The 17585-nt window shown below is 35.2% G+C and overlaps 1 protein-coding gene across 1 annotated transcript; it reads right to left on the reverse strand.

Moving 5' to 3' along the window:
• Positions 1–7315: 7315 nt before the first annotated feature.
• LOC143593875 (uncharacterized) lies at positions 7316–14266 on the reverse strand. Its single transcript, XM_077073357.1, has 16 exons — positions 14156–14266; positions 13837–14064; positions 13091–13177; positions 12897–12986; positions 12692–12818; positions 12221–12321; positions 11930–12135; positions 11743–11788; positions 11305–11362; positions 11149–11224; positions 10936–11065; positions 10450–10607; positions 10280–10352; positions 9327–9521; positions 8965–9058; positions 7316–8001 (listed from the first exon to the last, which is right to left on the reverse strand). Exons 1-16 carry the CDS (start codon positions 14249–14251, stop codon positions 7316–7318), a joined length of 2451 nt encoding a protein of 816 aa, XP_076929472.1. The 5' UTR covers positions 14252–14266.
• Between the last annotated feature and the right edge of the window lie 3319 nt (positions 14267–17585).

The following is a 17585-nucleotide window of genomic DNA, read 5'->3' on the forward strand; positions in this document are numbered from 1 at the left end:
AAGACCAATTTCCTCACTATGAAATTGGATGCAGTCATAGCTCCTTCAAGCTGCTGAAATTGAGATGATTGACAACAACATCATCAAGGAAGACAAGCCAAGTTTTCCTACAGCTAATCCTCTTATTGCTCCTATAGGTAGCATGAACATGAGATCTCAACAATAGATTCCCATTATTGAAGAACCTGTTGACTTTGTTGAATCACCTAAGATTTTTCCTGTTGCCTCTTATCCAAGTTCAAGCCAAACAAGATTCAATGTTCAAATGATTGAAGATGTTGAAACATCTTCTACAACAAGTGTTCAAGCACCATCAAACTTAAGTCTTACACCACAAAGTAATGAATATAAAGCTTTGTTGTCTATGTTTACTGAGTCCTACGATGCTTTTGTGGCCAAGTACTTAATTCATACTAGTTTCAATTAAGAAGACCAGGAACATACTGATAGTGATGATTTGGAAGATATGGATATCAAGTGGCAAGCAGCAATGTTGGCTGTGAGACCAAAGAGGTTCTATAATAGAACAGGAAGATTAAGCTTTTCTGGTCCAATTATAGAATTGGCTTTGACAAGTCAAAATCAAGTTATATTATCAACAACCTGGACACTTTGCAAGAGAGTGTAATCTTCCTAAGCAGTACAATAATTACAACAACCATAATCAATTAACTTAAATAACCAAAGAAACTAAAACCCCTATCCTCAAGCAAGAAAAAATCAGAACTATCAACCCCAACAAAACCATCAAGTCAATAATCAGCAACAACAACAAAACAACTCTATTCCTCAAAGAAATCAAAACCAAAATCAAACTTCTACAAACCAAAACCAACAAATAAATAATCCATGCCAACCCAATCCAAATCAATAGCTAAGATACCAAGGGAATTTTGTAGTTGCACATGAACCACAAGATGGCGACTTTGATTGGAGCAACCATGCTGAGGCAATTGCAAGAGCCAATGTTGCTTTGATGGCTGACATCAAGAATGAAATTGAATAATCTTCATCAAATGTATCATCTGAACCTTCACTTTCTGATTTACTATTAGCAATTGATGATTTGAAGAAAGAAATGGAAATTTGAAAGTTGAATCGGCAAGAAGAATAGAATTATCCGTAAATATGAAGATAGTGAAAAGACATATGAGTAACAAATCAAGAATGCAGAAGGATTGCTTTGAAGGATTGAGGTTGCACTCAAGATACAGAGTGGAAATTGATGAGTTGAAGAAGATGTTTACTGATGAAAAGTTGAAATGTACTGAGTTGGAGGTTCAAATCGGCTTTCTCAAGAACCTTGTTTCAATAGGAAACGTCATTGGAAAGATGAAGGAGATAAAACTAGAAGATAAGTACAAATCAGTTCTTCCTCCTTTCAATGATAGCTACTCTTTGAAAATTGAAAAAGAACAAAGAGAAGCCTACTTGAGTCAATTTAAAACTGTTTTTGAAGATAAGAAGGAATTTGTGAAGAATTATGAAAGTTTGGTTGTAAATAAACATGGTGAGTTTGCATTACAAAGAAGTGATGAATCATTAAGAAATCTGACCAATTAAGATGTTGCCTTTGAATCATTCAGCATGTTTCTTTAACTTGTCCGTTAAGAGGCTTGTGGCCCATTAAGACGTGTATTTTTAGTGAACCAAGCATATGCTACCCAGGGGCGGACCTATAAGGTTAGCAGAGGTAGCCTCTGCTACCCCTCAACTTTTCATCGGTAGTGCAAAAAAAAAATATCTGTCATTTTCGTATTTTACTAACCCTGGAAAAATATAATGTTACCCCTATTTGTTTAAAGTCCAACCAAATTAAAAGTTCAAACTAATTAAAACCTGATAACCCATTAACCCTATTTTTTTATTTTTGTTTCAACAGTTTAGGGGTCAAGATTATGATGGTGCAAACAATATGCGAGGAGAGTATAATGGATTAAAAGCTTTGATTTTGAGAGATAAACCATTAACATATTGCATACATTGCTTTGTTCATCAACTTTAGTTAGTGATTGTGGTTGTTGCGAAAAAAACATACCGATGTTAAAGAATTTAATGAATTTCTTGGCATGGTTGTTAATACGGTTGGTGCTTCTTGAAAAAGAGAAGATATGATGTTGGAGGCAAAGAAAAAAAGAAAAAGGAAGAGAGAGTGAAAAAAAGATAATTCTTCTTAGTGAAACTAAGACTATTAAAAGAAAAAACTAAGAGGTTTCCCTTGCACGAGAGACACACGACGAGAGTTCTCATCATAGAACAATCATAAGTTTGTTAAAATTATTCATACAAGTTGTTGAGATACTTGATTTTATTAAAAATGATGAAAAGAGCGTGCAACAATGATCTAATGCGAAAGATATTCTATCATATTTTGAGAGTCTTGAATTTGTGTTTTATATATACTTGTCGGATGATATTTTTAATGGAAATCATTATCACCTTTCCGTGAATATGAAGATTATCATTTATAACTAGTTATTTTCCTTTATCACACCTCATTATTATAGGCTGAATATGTGGCTTGACTATTGCCAAAAGGATTGTATATAGCATAGGCATGTGATATTGTTCTCTATATCATTATCAAATTATGATTACTATTTTCAAAATACCATAATATGGAAAATTATCATGGCATCAGAGCAGACATAAACAAAAGATCTACAGACCAAACCAAAACCCTAAAAGCCACCACCATGGTCAGCGACGAAGGTAAAGGAGGTAAAGGTGACGACCACCAAAGGGCAGCCTCGGGTACCAAAAGAATCATCACCGAGGCAGCAACTTCCCAGACTCACGTTTCCGCATAACAAGACCAGCCTCAAGGCGAACTCAAACAAAGAAAAAAAGTCAAACTCCGGTGAGCATGTTGAAGATGAGGCCAGTCTCATACCAGGAATGAGCAACACACAGTATCAACAATTTGTGCATTTTTTTCGAAACAAAGATGGCGTAAGCAAAGAGAAAAATACACCCGTGGTAAACATGGCAGGTAGCATCGACACGGAAGCTAAATGGGTAATTGACTCGGGTGCAACCGAGCATATAATCTATGATGATTACATGCTTAAAAACATATCAAAAAGGAACTATAAACCACCTGTCACAATACCGAACGGCGAAGCCATAGCCGTAGAAAGAAGGGGTGACTATACCCTACCAAACGGAATGTTGGTCAAGGAAGTAGTTTTTGTTCCCAAGTTTAAATGCAACTTGTTATCTGTTAGTAGACTATCACAAGATTTGCAATGTGCCATAACATTTTTTCCCGGTTTTTGTGTTATGCAGGACTTACGTTCGAGGACATTGATTGGAGTGGGTGATTGCGATGATGGTCTATACAAGATGGGGATGGGGAGAGACAAGAGGCAAGCTATGATGACTACTTCTAGTACATGTCACAAAAGATTAGGTCACCCTTCAAGCTCCAAACTTCCACATGTCGATTTCCTTAAAAATGTTCTGTTAGATTCAAAGAAGTTTTGCAACTCTTGTGTCAAAGCTAAGTTTACAAAATTACCATTTCCCGTTAGTACTACTAAGACTTATGCTTGTTTTGACTTAATACATTGTGACGTGTGGGGTAAATACCGAACGCCCTCCCTCACACGTGCAAGTTATTTTTTAACAATTGTCGATGACTTTAGTCGAGCTGTGTGGGTGTTCCTCCTTAGACATAAACATGAAGCAGGCACATGTCTTGTAAATTTTCACAACATGGTACAAACACAATTTGAGAAAAACATTAAAAGGATAAGATGTGATAATGGGGGTGAGTTCACCTCAAATCACATGCATGACTTTTTTGCTAAGAAGGGAATAATTTTGGAAACAACATGTCCATATACGCCACAACAAAATGGTGTAGTGGAATGAAAACACCGGCACTTATTGGAAACGGCACATGCTTTGCATTTTGAAGCAAACTTACCCACAAAGTTTTGGGGAGAATGTGTCCTAACCGCAACGCACGTGATAAACCGAATGCCATCCGAAGTAATCGATAATAAAACGCCTTATGAGGTATTGTATAATAAAAAGCCCAATTATGAATATATGAGGGTGTTTGGTTGCCTTGCCAATTATAGAAGCACTGAAACCAAAGGTGACAAATTCGAAGTAAGAGGGAGACCGGGAATTTTCTTAGGGTATCCACAAGGAACGAAAAGCCACAAAATTTATGACACTCAACATCATAAAATTATCATCTCAAGAGACGTGAAGTTTATGGAAGACGTTTTTCCATTTGCCAACAATGAAATAGAAAAAGAAGAAATCTTTATTTTCCCATAAAAATGGGATTATTATGAAGAATATGGTGAAGTTGAAATTAAGACCCAGCTCAATGATGAAAATATATGTCCTAGCAAAGAAAATGATAGTGGATTAGGGTCTAGCATCGAAGATACTTAACAACAATAGGAAAATTATGGGCCTGGTGTTGGGCCAGAAACTACTCAAGTAACAACCAGCCCAAACCATGAAAATAAATTTGAAATTCAAGATGAACAAATCAAAGAAGAAGGCCCATCAACTGAAATTGCTTCCGAGCCCAATACTAAAAATGCTCCTGTGTCGAGTCAGCAACACATTAATGGTGAACATTTTCAGCCAGAATCAGAAGATCCTTTTGAGCCCATTCACCAAAGCATTAACAATGAACATTTTGGGCCAGAATTAGAACGTATAGAGCAGCCCAGAGAGAAACGGCATAGATCACGGCTGAGGCACCTGGATGATTTTGATGTTAGACTCCCACCATCTATAGACCACAAGCAAACCACTCCTAATCAAACGTTCTCAACGGTACATCCTTTAGAACATTTCATATCTTACGATAAGTTTACTAACAGTCTAAAAGCTTTTTTGTTGGCTATTACCTCGGGTAATGAGCCAAAACATTATAAACAAGCAATTCGAGATCCAAGATGGATAGAAGCCATGAAGAAGGAAATCCAAGCTTTCAAACAAAATGAGACTTGGGTTTTGAAAGAATTACCAAAAGGTAAGCGGGCGATTAACTCAAAATGGGTCTATAAAATCAAATACAAACCAAACGGAGAAGTCGAAAGGTACAAGGCTCGCCTCGTAGCAAAGGGGTTTACCCAAATGGAAGGGACAGATTTTCACAAGACTTTTGCTCAGGTTGCAAAGTTGGTGACTGTTCGAACTCTTCTAACCGTTGCCGTGAAACGAGGATGGCACATACACCAACTTGATGTAAAAAACGCCTTTTTACATGAAGACTTGCACGAAGACGTATACATGAAGATACCCGAAGATTTTGGACAATCAGGAGATAACAGAGTTTGTAAGCTAAAAAAATCCATTTATGGACTTAAACAAGCATCAAGAAGTTGGTACCAAAAATTTACTAACTCTTTGTTGGGAATTGGTTTCAAGCAAACGGGGGCCGATCATTCTCTTTTTCTCTTTAAAGATAAAAATATTTTCATTGCTGCATTGATTTATGTTGATGACGTCATCATCATTGGAAATTATTTGAACAAAATACAAGAAACCAAGGCTTTCCTTAACAAAATGTTCAGCATTAAGGATCTTGGAATTTTAAAATTCTTCCTTGGGATTGAGGTGGCTAGAACAAAGGAAGGAATGGTGCTAAGTCAACGCAAGTACACACTTGATATTCTTAAGGAAAGTGGCATGATGGGGTGTTGACCGAGTTCATTTCCAATGGAACAAAACCTAAAACTAGATAAAGGTGATGAAGAGCCATGGGTTGACCCGCACATATATCGTCGAATGGTAGGGAAACTCCTATATTTACAAGCAACAAGACCCGACATTGGTTATGCAGTCACATCTTGAGTCAGTTCGTTAGCGACCCAAGACAAAGTCATATGGACGCTGCCAACCGTGTTACTCTGGTATCTCAAGGCAACCCTAGGACAAGGGATTTTGATCCCTAAAGAAGGCGGAACCAATCTTACTGCATATTGTGACTATGGTTGGCTTGTTGCACGTTCACAAGAAGATCTCGAACCCGATATTTGTTACTTTTGGGAGGAGCGCCCGTTTCATGGCGGTCCAAGAAACAATCTGTGGTCTCACGGTCATCCGCCGAAGCCGAGTATCGAGCAATGGCGCATGCTGTTAGTGAAGTTTTGTGGATGAGATGGCTCCTCACCATACTTGGAATGCCTCCACTTGGACCAACTTCCTTGTTTTGTGATAACCAAGCGGCCCGTCAAATTGCTAATAACCCTGTGTTCCACGAACGAACCAAGCACGTAAGATGGACTGCCACTTTATTAGAGAACGGGTTGACTCACAAGAAATTCGTCCAATGAAAATCGACACTAAAACACAAATTGCCGACATCCTAACAAAACCGTTGGGAACGGAACAATTTCATACACTACACGACAAATTGGGCATTCGAGATCTTCACGCTCCAATTTGAGAGGGAGTAATGGAAAGTATTATCATCATATGGAAATCATTATCACCTTTCCGTGAATATGAAGATTATCATTTATAACTAGTTATTCTCCTTTATCACACCTCATTATTATAGGTTGAATATGTGGCTTGACTATTGCCAAAAGGATTGTATATAGCATAGGCATGTGATATTGTTCTCTGTAGCATTATCAAATTATGATTGCTATTTTCAAAATACCATAATATGGAAAATTATTAATTTTAAGCCTCAGAAATGCTTTATCAAAACATATTTAAAAAAAATATTCAAGACTTGTTAGAAACGTTTGATAAAGTAAAAGAAGATGATATAATAGCTCGATTTCAAGTTTTCAAAAACTGAAGAGTGGAAATTTGCATCCCATGTGTTTAAGTTTATTTATTATCGTATTTCTATTATTGTTTCGTTTACATTGTACGAAACAAGATAAAAAAAAATATTTGAGCGTTACCCCAGATATTTTTGTCTAGATCCGTCACTGACTCTACCTCTTACTGTCTCAAATGTTGCCTATTAAATAGCTACCAAACAACCATTCATGTAAGAACATGATCAGCTAATAAAGTTTAACCCATTCATGTAAGAACGAGTCGACTTGTATTCATATAAATTGTCAGCTCATTACATTTTGTAAAATATTAAAGTTTCGTTAAACACAAAACGGGCAGTCAAACATGTTAGAACTTAGAACACTGACAAAGTGCTCACACTTACATGCTACAACTAGTAAAATCATTTTACTTAAAAAATTAAGATAACTACTTTACATATATTTTATCTATAATCAAATAATCTCTTTAATAATATACAAACATTTATGAGCTATACAAAAAAATTGCAATGCCTATTTTACCTTTTGTTAACAAGTGTTCAACCAGAACCTGCGTATTCTTCTGGTACCGGAATATTTAACTCCGAGCACACAAACTGAATTATATCTTTAGTCACAGACCCAAACGACAACTTATTTAACGTCACGGATATAGCAAACCTATTACTAATATCACAATATGCCGTGGACCCACCCAAACCCGAATGACCGAACCCGATTAAAAACCCGTTTTTCGAGCAAACCCGCTTAAACCCGAGCCCGAAGTCCCCATTCGGGTAAACCAAATCCTCATAATCCCCAATACCCAAAAACGAATCAAGAATCTTCCCCTTTTTTTTACTAAATATTTTAAAATTATTATTATTATTATTATTATTATTATTATTATTATTATTATTATTATTGGAACTATTTTTTGGTAGGTGTGCATGGCTTCCGAGTGGCGGTTGGGATAATGAGGAGTGGGGTGGTGGGACCGCACCGCCGTCAAGAAGGGCCGCGTAGTAGCGGGCGAGTGCACGGGCCGAGCAGTGGCCGTTGGCAGCGGGTAATATTGCACGCCGGATATTGAGGGTGTTGAATAATGGAACTATGCCCGCGATGACATCGAATTGGAACATGGCAGGAGAGCTAGTGGTGGAGGTAGAGGTCGGGTTGCTGGCATCGACGAATTTGCTGATGTCGTTTGTGTCAAGTGTCAGTGTTGCAAGCCGGGATTCCACACCTGGATTGTTCAGTGAACAGTTTGTGAACTTTTTTGCAAGAAGTTCTTTTTTGTTTGGTTGTTTAATAAACGAACAGACGTTAACAAAAAGATTTGTTCGTTGAGTTAGATGAACGAACATGAAAACATGTTTTGGTTGTTTATTTATTTTCGTGAATGTCGGTTTTAGTACATTCATTTTAATTCACTTATGTTTGTTTACTTACGTCATTTATGTTATAAAGCTTACGTTTGTTTAAGTTCATAAGTTTACGTGTACATTCAGTGAACAATTTGTGAATCGTTTGGCAAAAAATTCATTTATGTTCGTTTATTTGATAAACGAATAAACATGAACAAAAAAGAATTTGCTCATGTAGTTTAACGACCAAACATGAACATATGTATGAAGTCCTTCATTTATGTTTGTGAACATTCATTAAAGTTTGTTCATTTTAATTTGTTTTGTTCGTTTTTTAATAAACGAACAAACATGAACAAATAATTTTTCCAATTTCTTAAATGACCGAACATGAACAAATGTCTGTCATTTATGTTCATGAACACACGTTTATTTCGTTCACTTTGTTTTGTTTATGTTCGTTTCTTACATTCATTTATGCTTGTTTATTTGATTTCGTTTGTATATTTGTTCAAAATTTGTTGGCCTATACAACCTAGTTTAGTTTTAATAACTTTTTAGGCCCAACATATTGTTCTTCACATTACTTCTAACTAGTTTTAGTTGAGTTGCGTTCGTTTATATATGTTCAGTTATGCCCGTTCGTTTATATTGTTCATGAACGAACATAAATATGTTCACTTTCTTAGCGAACGAACATGAACAAGAAAGCCCCATTCATTTACCTGTTTGTGTTCCTTTGTTAGGTTAAACTTAACAACCGAACACAAACATGCTTCGTTCGTTTTCAATTGGTTCGTTTAAAAGCCAATAGAAATCTAACAAAATGGATAAAATCATACCTGTAGGGATTCCGATATAAAGTTCCCCTTCAATGTTAAGCGGGTGAATCAAAGCCTCTTCAAGGATGTCATGAAACTTTTTCTTTGATGCGTGCTGCATATTTTAAGAGAGATAAATAAGGGAAAGTTGCACAAACAGTTCCTGAAGGTGATGAAATTGATGTTAGGACACAACTACTCTCACAGAATGACACATGACATCACTTTTCCGTTAACTGTTTGGACTAAGTTTGCAAATTTTACAAATTGGGGACCAAACATGCAATATGGTTAAATCACATGGATCATATGGGCAACTTTCTCATTAAATTTTTAACAAAATATTATTCAAGTTTATAGGGTATAGATGGAACTAAGAATACCTGAATGACGCCGCCACATAACCAACCATATGATAGGTAATGATATTGTTGTTGTTGACCAGGTTCTGTCTCGGGTGCAGCCATTGCAATACGTTTCAAGCACTCGTCCCAGTCACACAACACCATTGGGTTGTCTTGGACGAAACTGGAAAGAGCGTTTTGCAGACCGGATGTATGATTGAGTACATGATGAACCTTGACAAATAAAATCAAAAAAAAAAAAAAAAAAGATACGTATAAAATTACAATACTTTATATCGCATTATGTACAACCAAATTAGTTTTATGGACAACCAAAGGTGAGCCAGTGGCATATGTCTCATCCTTTTTTTAACATGTTAGCCTTTTTATTAAGTAAATTATTCATAATTTCTTCCTCTCTTGGGTTGTTTTTACAATCACCCTCCTATAGACCCTAATTTTGACCAAGACTGACCAATTAATCAATTATGACCTAGAGGTGCATGAGGTGGTGCCTCAAGGCCTTGAGGTGCTTTCCTAATCGCTTCATATATCAGGATTTTTGGTTTTCGATTTTTACAATGAGTTCGGTTAGGTTTCGGTTTTTACAATTTGTCATATAGGCTTGAAATTTTTGACCGAAAACCCAAAATAATGAATTTGAGCATAAAACTTTGGGCCTAAAATTATTTTTTTAATTAATAATTAATTGATTATTATACAATTGGGCCTAAAATGTTTGGGCTACACCATTTATTATGTTTTTTATAAATTGCTTAGCATTCATAAATAAAAACTATAAACCATATTATAATAACAAAAGTCAGTTTTTTTTCTAAAGTCGGTTCAGTTTTTATGGTTTGATTCTGTTTTCCAAAACTAACACGAAACAGGAAAGTCGGTTATTTGGGTACGACTATGCTCGTTATTGCAGTTTCATGCACACCTTTAGCTTCGCATAGCAAAGAAAACATAATAAGACAAGGTGAAACCTTTATTAGTTCTTTTCTGTTAGAATTGAACTCTGGCCAGATGTTTCCAACATTCTCCTCAAGTTTCACTTTCCTACAATAAACACTCTGAATCAAAATTTCACAATATCTTGAAAACTATGAAAGGAAGAATTTAAATTTAAATTTAAATTAAAAAAAGGTTTCCATACCCTTTATCAACTAGCCAATGTAACAGTCCAGCTGTGACTCCCTTTGTAACAGAAAAAACAGGAAATAAGGTATCGGGCTTAACAGGAGAAGGATCATAGTTTCCATGTACACCAGCTGCAGTATCAATTATTACTTTCCCGTCTTTATACGCACAAACCTATGAGAGAATACTAACAATCAGAGTATCAGATAATTATATTTCACATTCATTCACAACTTTCCATTGCAAAACATTCACACACACACACACACACACACACACATACTGTTTTAAACGAAATGTCAAAAACCCACTGTCCATACTGTTATTTAAATGGATCCAACTAAAAGAGTATGAAATATGAAGAGTTGATTGCTACAAAAAAAAGCTCATAATTTGTATAATATTTAAAAAAAAAAAATTTTTGTATTCGCACAGGGCTCTTGAGAGCCCACGCATTCTCAAGGACGGCCAAGCATATATCAAAATTCTTCCAAGTTTGTACCTGAATACCAAGTATTTTATCAGCATTTCCCAGCTTAACTAGTAAATCCCTCAACTTTGCCTCTACCTCAGAATTAACAGGGCTGTCACACACCCATTCGGCATTATCTTTTGGTCCCTCATTTGTGTCACTGTAACAGATTTCCTTATATAAATTATCGATGCAACAGCGACAATGGTATAATGTTTTATTGTTGTTATCACAGAAACAAACCAGTCTAGGGCAGATTCAGCAAACGGTCTAATGATTCTATAGTAGCTAACACTCACGTTCAATGCCGAAGAAAGCCCTGAAACCGTTAAAAACAATTTAAATCATCGTTTTACTGGTATTACGAGAAGGTATAGTCTTGAATGATCTGATAAACACCTGCCAGCAAATTAAGGACCCGCAGGAATAATACAATATCACCTGAAAGAACATCAAGCTGAAGATGGTTTCATTAGTTTCTCCAAAAAAGATAAAAGTATTTAAATGTAACATATATCTCAGCTAGTAAGATTAGAAATACGCAAATTTCAAGAACTGTTTGGTTTTAATATTAAAGATGTGAGGTCATACTGTTTTGTAATATATATTGTTTTTCTTTTTAAATAATATGGGTATAATAGTCTTTTATCAAAGTTTAACAAAAAAGTTAGCCTCCATCCACTTCAAGGACCATTAGTTTGCGTTACGTTTAAGTGAACAGCAGGGACCGTCAGTGTAACTTTGAAAAGGTGGAGACTAAACATGTAATATGGAAACCACATGGACCATCCGTGTAATTAACTCAAACCGAGATTAACAGAAAAGGAATAAACAAACCTCAGCAGATGCTAGAAACATTTTTGCAACGGTATGTTTCATGGTGCTTGAAAGCAATTTCGTGAACCCAAAATCGAGCAAAATTGGATAATGAGGGCGTGACTTAGTTACAAGAAAATTACCTGGAAACAGTCAACAAAGTCAAACAAAAAGTCAGCATGGTCAAAGTCAATGACAGGTCAATTACCACATGATCAATTTGATATTAGATTGGTCTGCATTACCAGGATGAGGATCAGCATTGAAAAATCCATCAAGAAATATTTGGTGTGCATATGCGCGCGTTATTTCTTCAACAATATTTTTTTTGTTAACACCAAGTGAATCGAGTGAACGCGTATCGTTTAACCGCACGCCATCCATATACTCTAGAATGAGGACTCTTTCAGTTGACTGTTATAATTACACCAAAATAAAAAAGACTTAATAACAACCGAATAATTGACTTACAACGATTAAAATGATTCAATAATGATACCTGAATAACTTCAGGCATCAACACTTTAACACGATGCTCGGGATTTTTGTCAGCACATTCTTCTTTGCAGCCAAGGTTTTTGGAAACTGTTCTGGTATTTTCTAAAATCATAAAAAGAAAGAAATAAATTAATTAATTAATTAATCACACGTGGTTTGGCCATTTTGCAACTTTACTTCCCAAGTTAAAAAAATTACGACTTTAGTCCCTGTGGAGGTTAACTTTTTCCATTAAGTGCAAGTGAAATGACCATATAGCCCTTAAAAAAAGTTAATTAATCTTTTCACATCCTTCTTTCAATTATTATTATATATGGGCGTATTGCAATGGTGTTATGTTCGTGCATGCAGTTGGTCTAAAGTGTAGTTTTTAGAACTTGGAGACCAAAGTTGCAATATGGCTAAACCATCGGGACTTTCCATGTAATTAACTCAAAATAAAATATTTAGCAGTTGGAATGATTTAACACACCAGCTTCCATATTGAAGTCTAACTCTTTAGGTGCTTCTTTGCACCACTCGTCTATTACAGGGTTGAAATTATATTTAGGTTCGGCCCAAACGATCCACTCGACTAACGATTTAGCATCCTTCAAATCCTGTAAAAAAACTTAAAACACTTTCTCATTATAAGAATTTAAAGGCCCTCCTGTTGAACTTTAACAAAAATGTATAACCTCTAATATTATTGTCTTGATGCCCTCGTGTTGAACTTTGACAACCACCTCCTGCCCGTCACGTAAAGTGGCTCGGTGAACTTGTGCTATCTGCATATTAAATATATTTATAAAAGTAACAGATTATTAAGAAGGCTCGATATTAGACCGGTTAATATGAATAATATTTAATAATGATGATTTAAGGATCTTACTGATGCGGTTGCAATTGGTGTTTCAACAAAAGTGGTAAATAATTCGTCCATTGATTTTCCCAACTCGTTCTGTATAGTTCTGCAAACCTGATAAAAAAAAAACATTCATTCACTTGAAGTTGTTTCTCAAATGTTGAAGATAAGTTACAGTTATAAAGAGAGTAAACAATGACATTAATGAATGCTTGCTAGCGTATACAAAGAAAGAAAAGGGTGTCCTCAAAGCTTTTATCAATCTGTTGCAAGCTTCTAGAACATTAATACTTTAGAAGGCTTATTGCTTTAAACTAGTATATGCATACATGTAGAAAAGATTAATTTTTATCTTGAAAAAATGTGAACACATGTTGCATTCGTTCGTTTACGTTTGTTTACGATCATTCATATATGTACATTCGTTTATTTCGCTAGTTTATCTTTGTTTAAGTTTGTTCATTTAGGTTCTTTTGTATATTCATTTAAATTTCTTGGACCCATTAAAATGTAGTCTAGTTTTATTAACTTTTAGGCCCAACAAACTGATGTTCACTCACTTATGTCATGTTCGTTCACCTATTTTCAATTATGTTTGTTCGTTTACGTTCATGAACCATAATACTATTAACGAGCGAGCATCAACAGTTAGCATTGCATTCATGGGCTTTTTCCGACATACCAATTATTTAACAAAAAGTTTGGACACAAAGTGTTTTGGTCAGCGACCCGTTTTGATATAATTTGCAACATTTACTATATGCGCAGCATACCTCTTTCAAGCTGCGTGGAGGAAGTGAGTCCTGCAACTGCTTCAGAAGGCGTGGGTAGGCCCTGGGAAGCCCATCAGCCCGAACCGAAAAATATTGGCCCATTTTGACCCACATACCTTCCAGCTCTATAACTAACTTAACTATACGGTTAGCATTGCGTTCATGGGCTTTTTCCCATAACGCAGCTTTTTCAGAGTCACTTGTCCATTTCTGTCTGTGCTTCAAAGCCTTAATTTGTTACATATAATTCAAAAGATAATAATAAAATTAACAACAGAATTAATCCCTTGAAGCTATAGAAAGAATGAACAATAAATACCTTATAATCTAAGTAGACTAATATCGCCAACGAGAATACTTTCATTCGTCTGATGTAGATGCTCCCCCGACCCATTGAATGAAACTTTGTTACCATTACCACGAGTTTTGAATTAAACATGAAAAAAAATATATTAAGTAATTAGATAATATAAACCACATTACCATTAATGCATTATTAAAATAACATCATAATCATCTAGAAGGTAGTTTATAAGACAGCAATCTCTATTGAACTGTTCTATTTTGATTTACACTACAAGAAATCTTGTCTGATATGAGGAGACAAGTTGTCACAGCACCCTTTCGCGATGAAAAGCCGTTGCAAACCTTGTCACCGCCTAGTTGATGTTGCAGTAGGTCTGGAAGTGGTCGCTATACAGTTCAGTTAACTTGTCGTCCTTATAGACTTTCGTCAAAAACATTTTTGAATAATAAAAATAAAGATTTTATAAAATTTTATATTACCTATTGCTACGACTTATCGTTTATAGGTTAATCTATAGCGATGATTACTTATATTTATTTTAAAATTAAGAATATAAAATGAATTTCTGTAGTGACGAGACATTATATGAAGATACAATATGATAAATAACATCATAATCACATGATTAACTTGACACGAGCATTTAAAATTCAACTTGAAGGCAGTTTATACTATAACAATAAGTATTGAACTGTTCTATGGTGATCTATTTATTGGGCCATGTTATTATTAGTGTGATCTAAGTTAGGCTTCCAGGGTTTGCATTATGTCTCTATTTCTAAGGTAATGCATTAGAATATTTAGAGAACGAAATGCAAACCCTAGAAACCTAATATGGGCCGGCCGCGGGCTGACTAATACTATCCAGGTTTGTGGGAGAATATAACGAGAACTGACCACCGAACACTTGCTTCGAATGCGTCGAATCGCCATCTCAGCAGAGGATTAAAACTAGGATGATTAGTGATTAAAATTATTGTATCCTCAGATTGATGGATAGATGGAATATACATGCACGTACGTTGCATGAATATGCTATAATTTGTTAACCTAATTTCGATATATGGATTGCATGTGAATAATCATGAAATGAAATCTAATGTAGCCATGGAATCGTTCAACAAAGGAATTAATTTACCAGAAAGTAAATAATCGGAAGGCGGGAGATGAACGTGCTCGGTTACGAATCCTCCAGGTAAAAAAAAAAAGAGTCATGTCTTGATGGTTCATAGAAATATTATTCACGTTCCATTTTTAACTTTCTAAACTATAATAGATTGTTTTTGAAAAATGTTATGAGTTAAATGTAACTATTTATTTATGAGTCACTAGGGTGTGTTATAAGGGATTCGGTTATCGATCAACACACACGAACACAAATGAAACTGCAAGAGAAATCAAACGAAGATAAACACAATAAATTTACGTAATTTAATTGGCTGACCTAGTATAATAATAAATCATTGTTAGATGGTCTTATCCTATAGATATAGGATGTATGGTAACCCTATTACAACCTAATACAATAAACGTTCTACGGTTTTGAGTTGGTGTTGGAGCCAAAAAAACCTAGAAGTTGCTGTGTTCTAACCCTAGATGCTATCAACCTTTAGAAGTTGATTCCTTTCTTCTTCATTTTCATAATCGATCATCTCAACCAATCTATGACAATGACTACAACCTTCATAAACATGGGGAAAACCTCCCATAATTTTCATAAATTTTCTTTCACTTTATCACCAAACAATTATTGGTATTGAAAGGCAATGATTCAACCTTTCTTTATCAACAATCTCTTCGGCTACATAGATGGCACAATTAAATTCCCTTCACTGAAAACTATTGCAACCCTAAAAACAGCCTATGTCGATAATCCCAATTACCTCCATTTGATCTCTAGTGATGCCCATGTCAGGATGGTAATAATATCATCTATCTTTATAGCATTCTTTCAAAACATTCAAGGTACAACCTCTAAGGATCTATGGCTTGCTATTGAAAGAGCATATACATCAAATAATTCCTCGCGTAAATAAACCCTCAAAGATCAATTCCTGAAGATTGAGATGAATGGAGATTAATCTCCCATCTCATATCTTAGTCAAGCTCAAGACTATTGATGTATAATAGTTTATACATCTTTTCGCCACTAAAATGTCTCCAAATAAGCGTAATATCGGTAATTATATTAGAATAAATAACCAATAATGCTTATAATTTCTATATATAGGTAAATATATATAGCCTTAGATAATTAAACGAGCTGATATACGAAGAAAAACGGAAAAAAAACATTGAAAACAAACTCAACACACCCCATGGTGAATCAAGGCATGGCCATGTCTAGAGCATACAAAGTAAAGACAAAATTCAGGAAGACAAAACATGACCGTATTAACCTCAAAACACCCTTGTTAACAAAAAAAAAAGAGGAAAAGACAAAATAGAAGGTCTAAAGCTTAACATGGCAGTGCTTTATCAAAACACACCCCTTGCTGAAAGCACAAGAGAAAAAGAAAAATTTGGACTATTCTGGACTCACCACGGCCGTGCCCAACTCACCACGATCGTGCTCACTCTTGCTGTATAACCTGACAATGAGCAAATACAACATGATAAAAAAATGTCACCATGGCCATGTTTAGCAAAACATGGCCGTGTTTTGGCACCCAGATCTGTCTATAAATTGAATGCTCATCTTCCACATTCAATACACCATCAACAACATCAACACCTTACAACACCATTAAATTCTCTCCAACCACCTCATTTCTCCACCATTAATAAGGGAGTTATCGCATCTATCCAACCTTTGAAGGTTAAGGAGATTAAACTTGTGGAAGAAGTTATTAGCATCAAAGATTATTCATCCAAATTGGTTAGATTATTTTAATTTGATCATGTTTATATCTATTACTTTGATGGATAGCATCATGTTTACTATTGGCTAAAATTTCATAGTATCATCTTGGCTTATAATGAATCTTAATTAAAGTTTATAATATTAGTAAACATGTGATTGGTTTTTAATAAGTAAAGGTTATGTTAAAATTATCACTTGATAAGGAATGTTAAAATGCTCTTAAAAGATACCCAAAGTGCCAAGCTTGGCGATAAGCCAAGAAATTGCTAGTCTTGTAAGCCCTTGGATTACTTTAAAATAGACACCAAGTTCCGAGCTTTACGATAAGCCGAGGAATTACCACTCTTGTAAGGGCTTGGATGATATAATAAACAACTTTAAAAGAGATACCAAGTTTCTAGCTTGACGATAAGCCGAGGAATTGTCACTCTTGTAAGGTCTTGGTTGAGAAAAAAACATAAATCCTAATATTGATAAGGATCAAGTGAAGTTTAGTGGTAATTGGTCATCTTAAATGGGGAATGATCGACAATGTTGTGAAAATGAATTGTCGATGTTCTTCAACTTAAATCGGCCAAT

This window comes from Bidens hawaiensis, unplaced genomic scaffold (assembly GCF_021521415.1).
Source record: "Bidens hawaiensis isolate Kalapana, Puna unplaced genomic scaffold, B.hawaiensis_p1.1 tig00001692_1, whole genome shotgun sequence".
NCBI lineage: Eukaryota > Viridiplantae > Streptophyta > Magnoliopsida > Asterales > Asteraceae > Bidens > Bidens hawaiensis.

Coding starts and splice junctions, on each gene's coding strand:
- LOC143593875 (XM_077073357.1), bottom strand. CDS start 14,251: ATGGTAACAAAGTTTCATTCAATGGGTCGGGGGAGCATCTACATCAGA. Junction 12,322..12,691: donor AGACTTCAATATGGAAGCTG/GTGTGTTAAATC, acceptor TTATGATTTTAG/AAAATACCAGAACAGTTTCC. Junction 9,059..9,326: donor TATGTGGCGGCGTCATTCAG/GTATTCTTAGTT, acceptor TAAAATATGCAG/CACGCATCAAAGAAAAAGTT.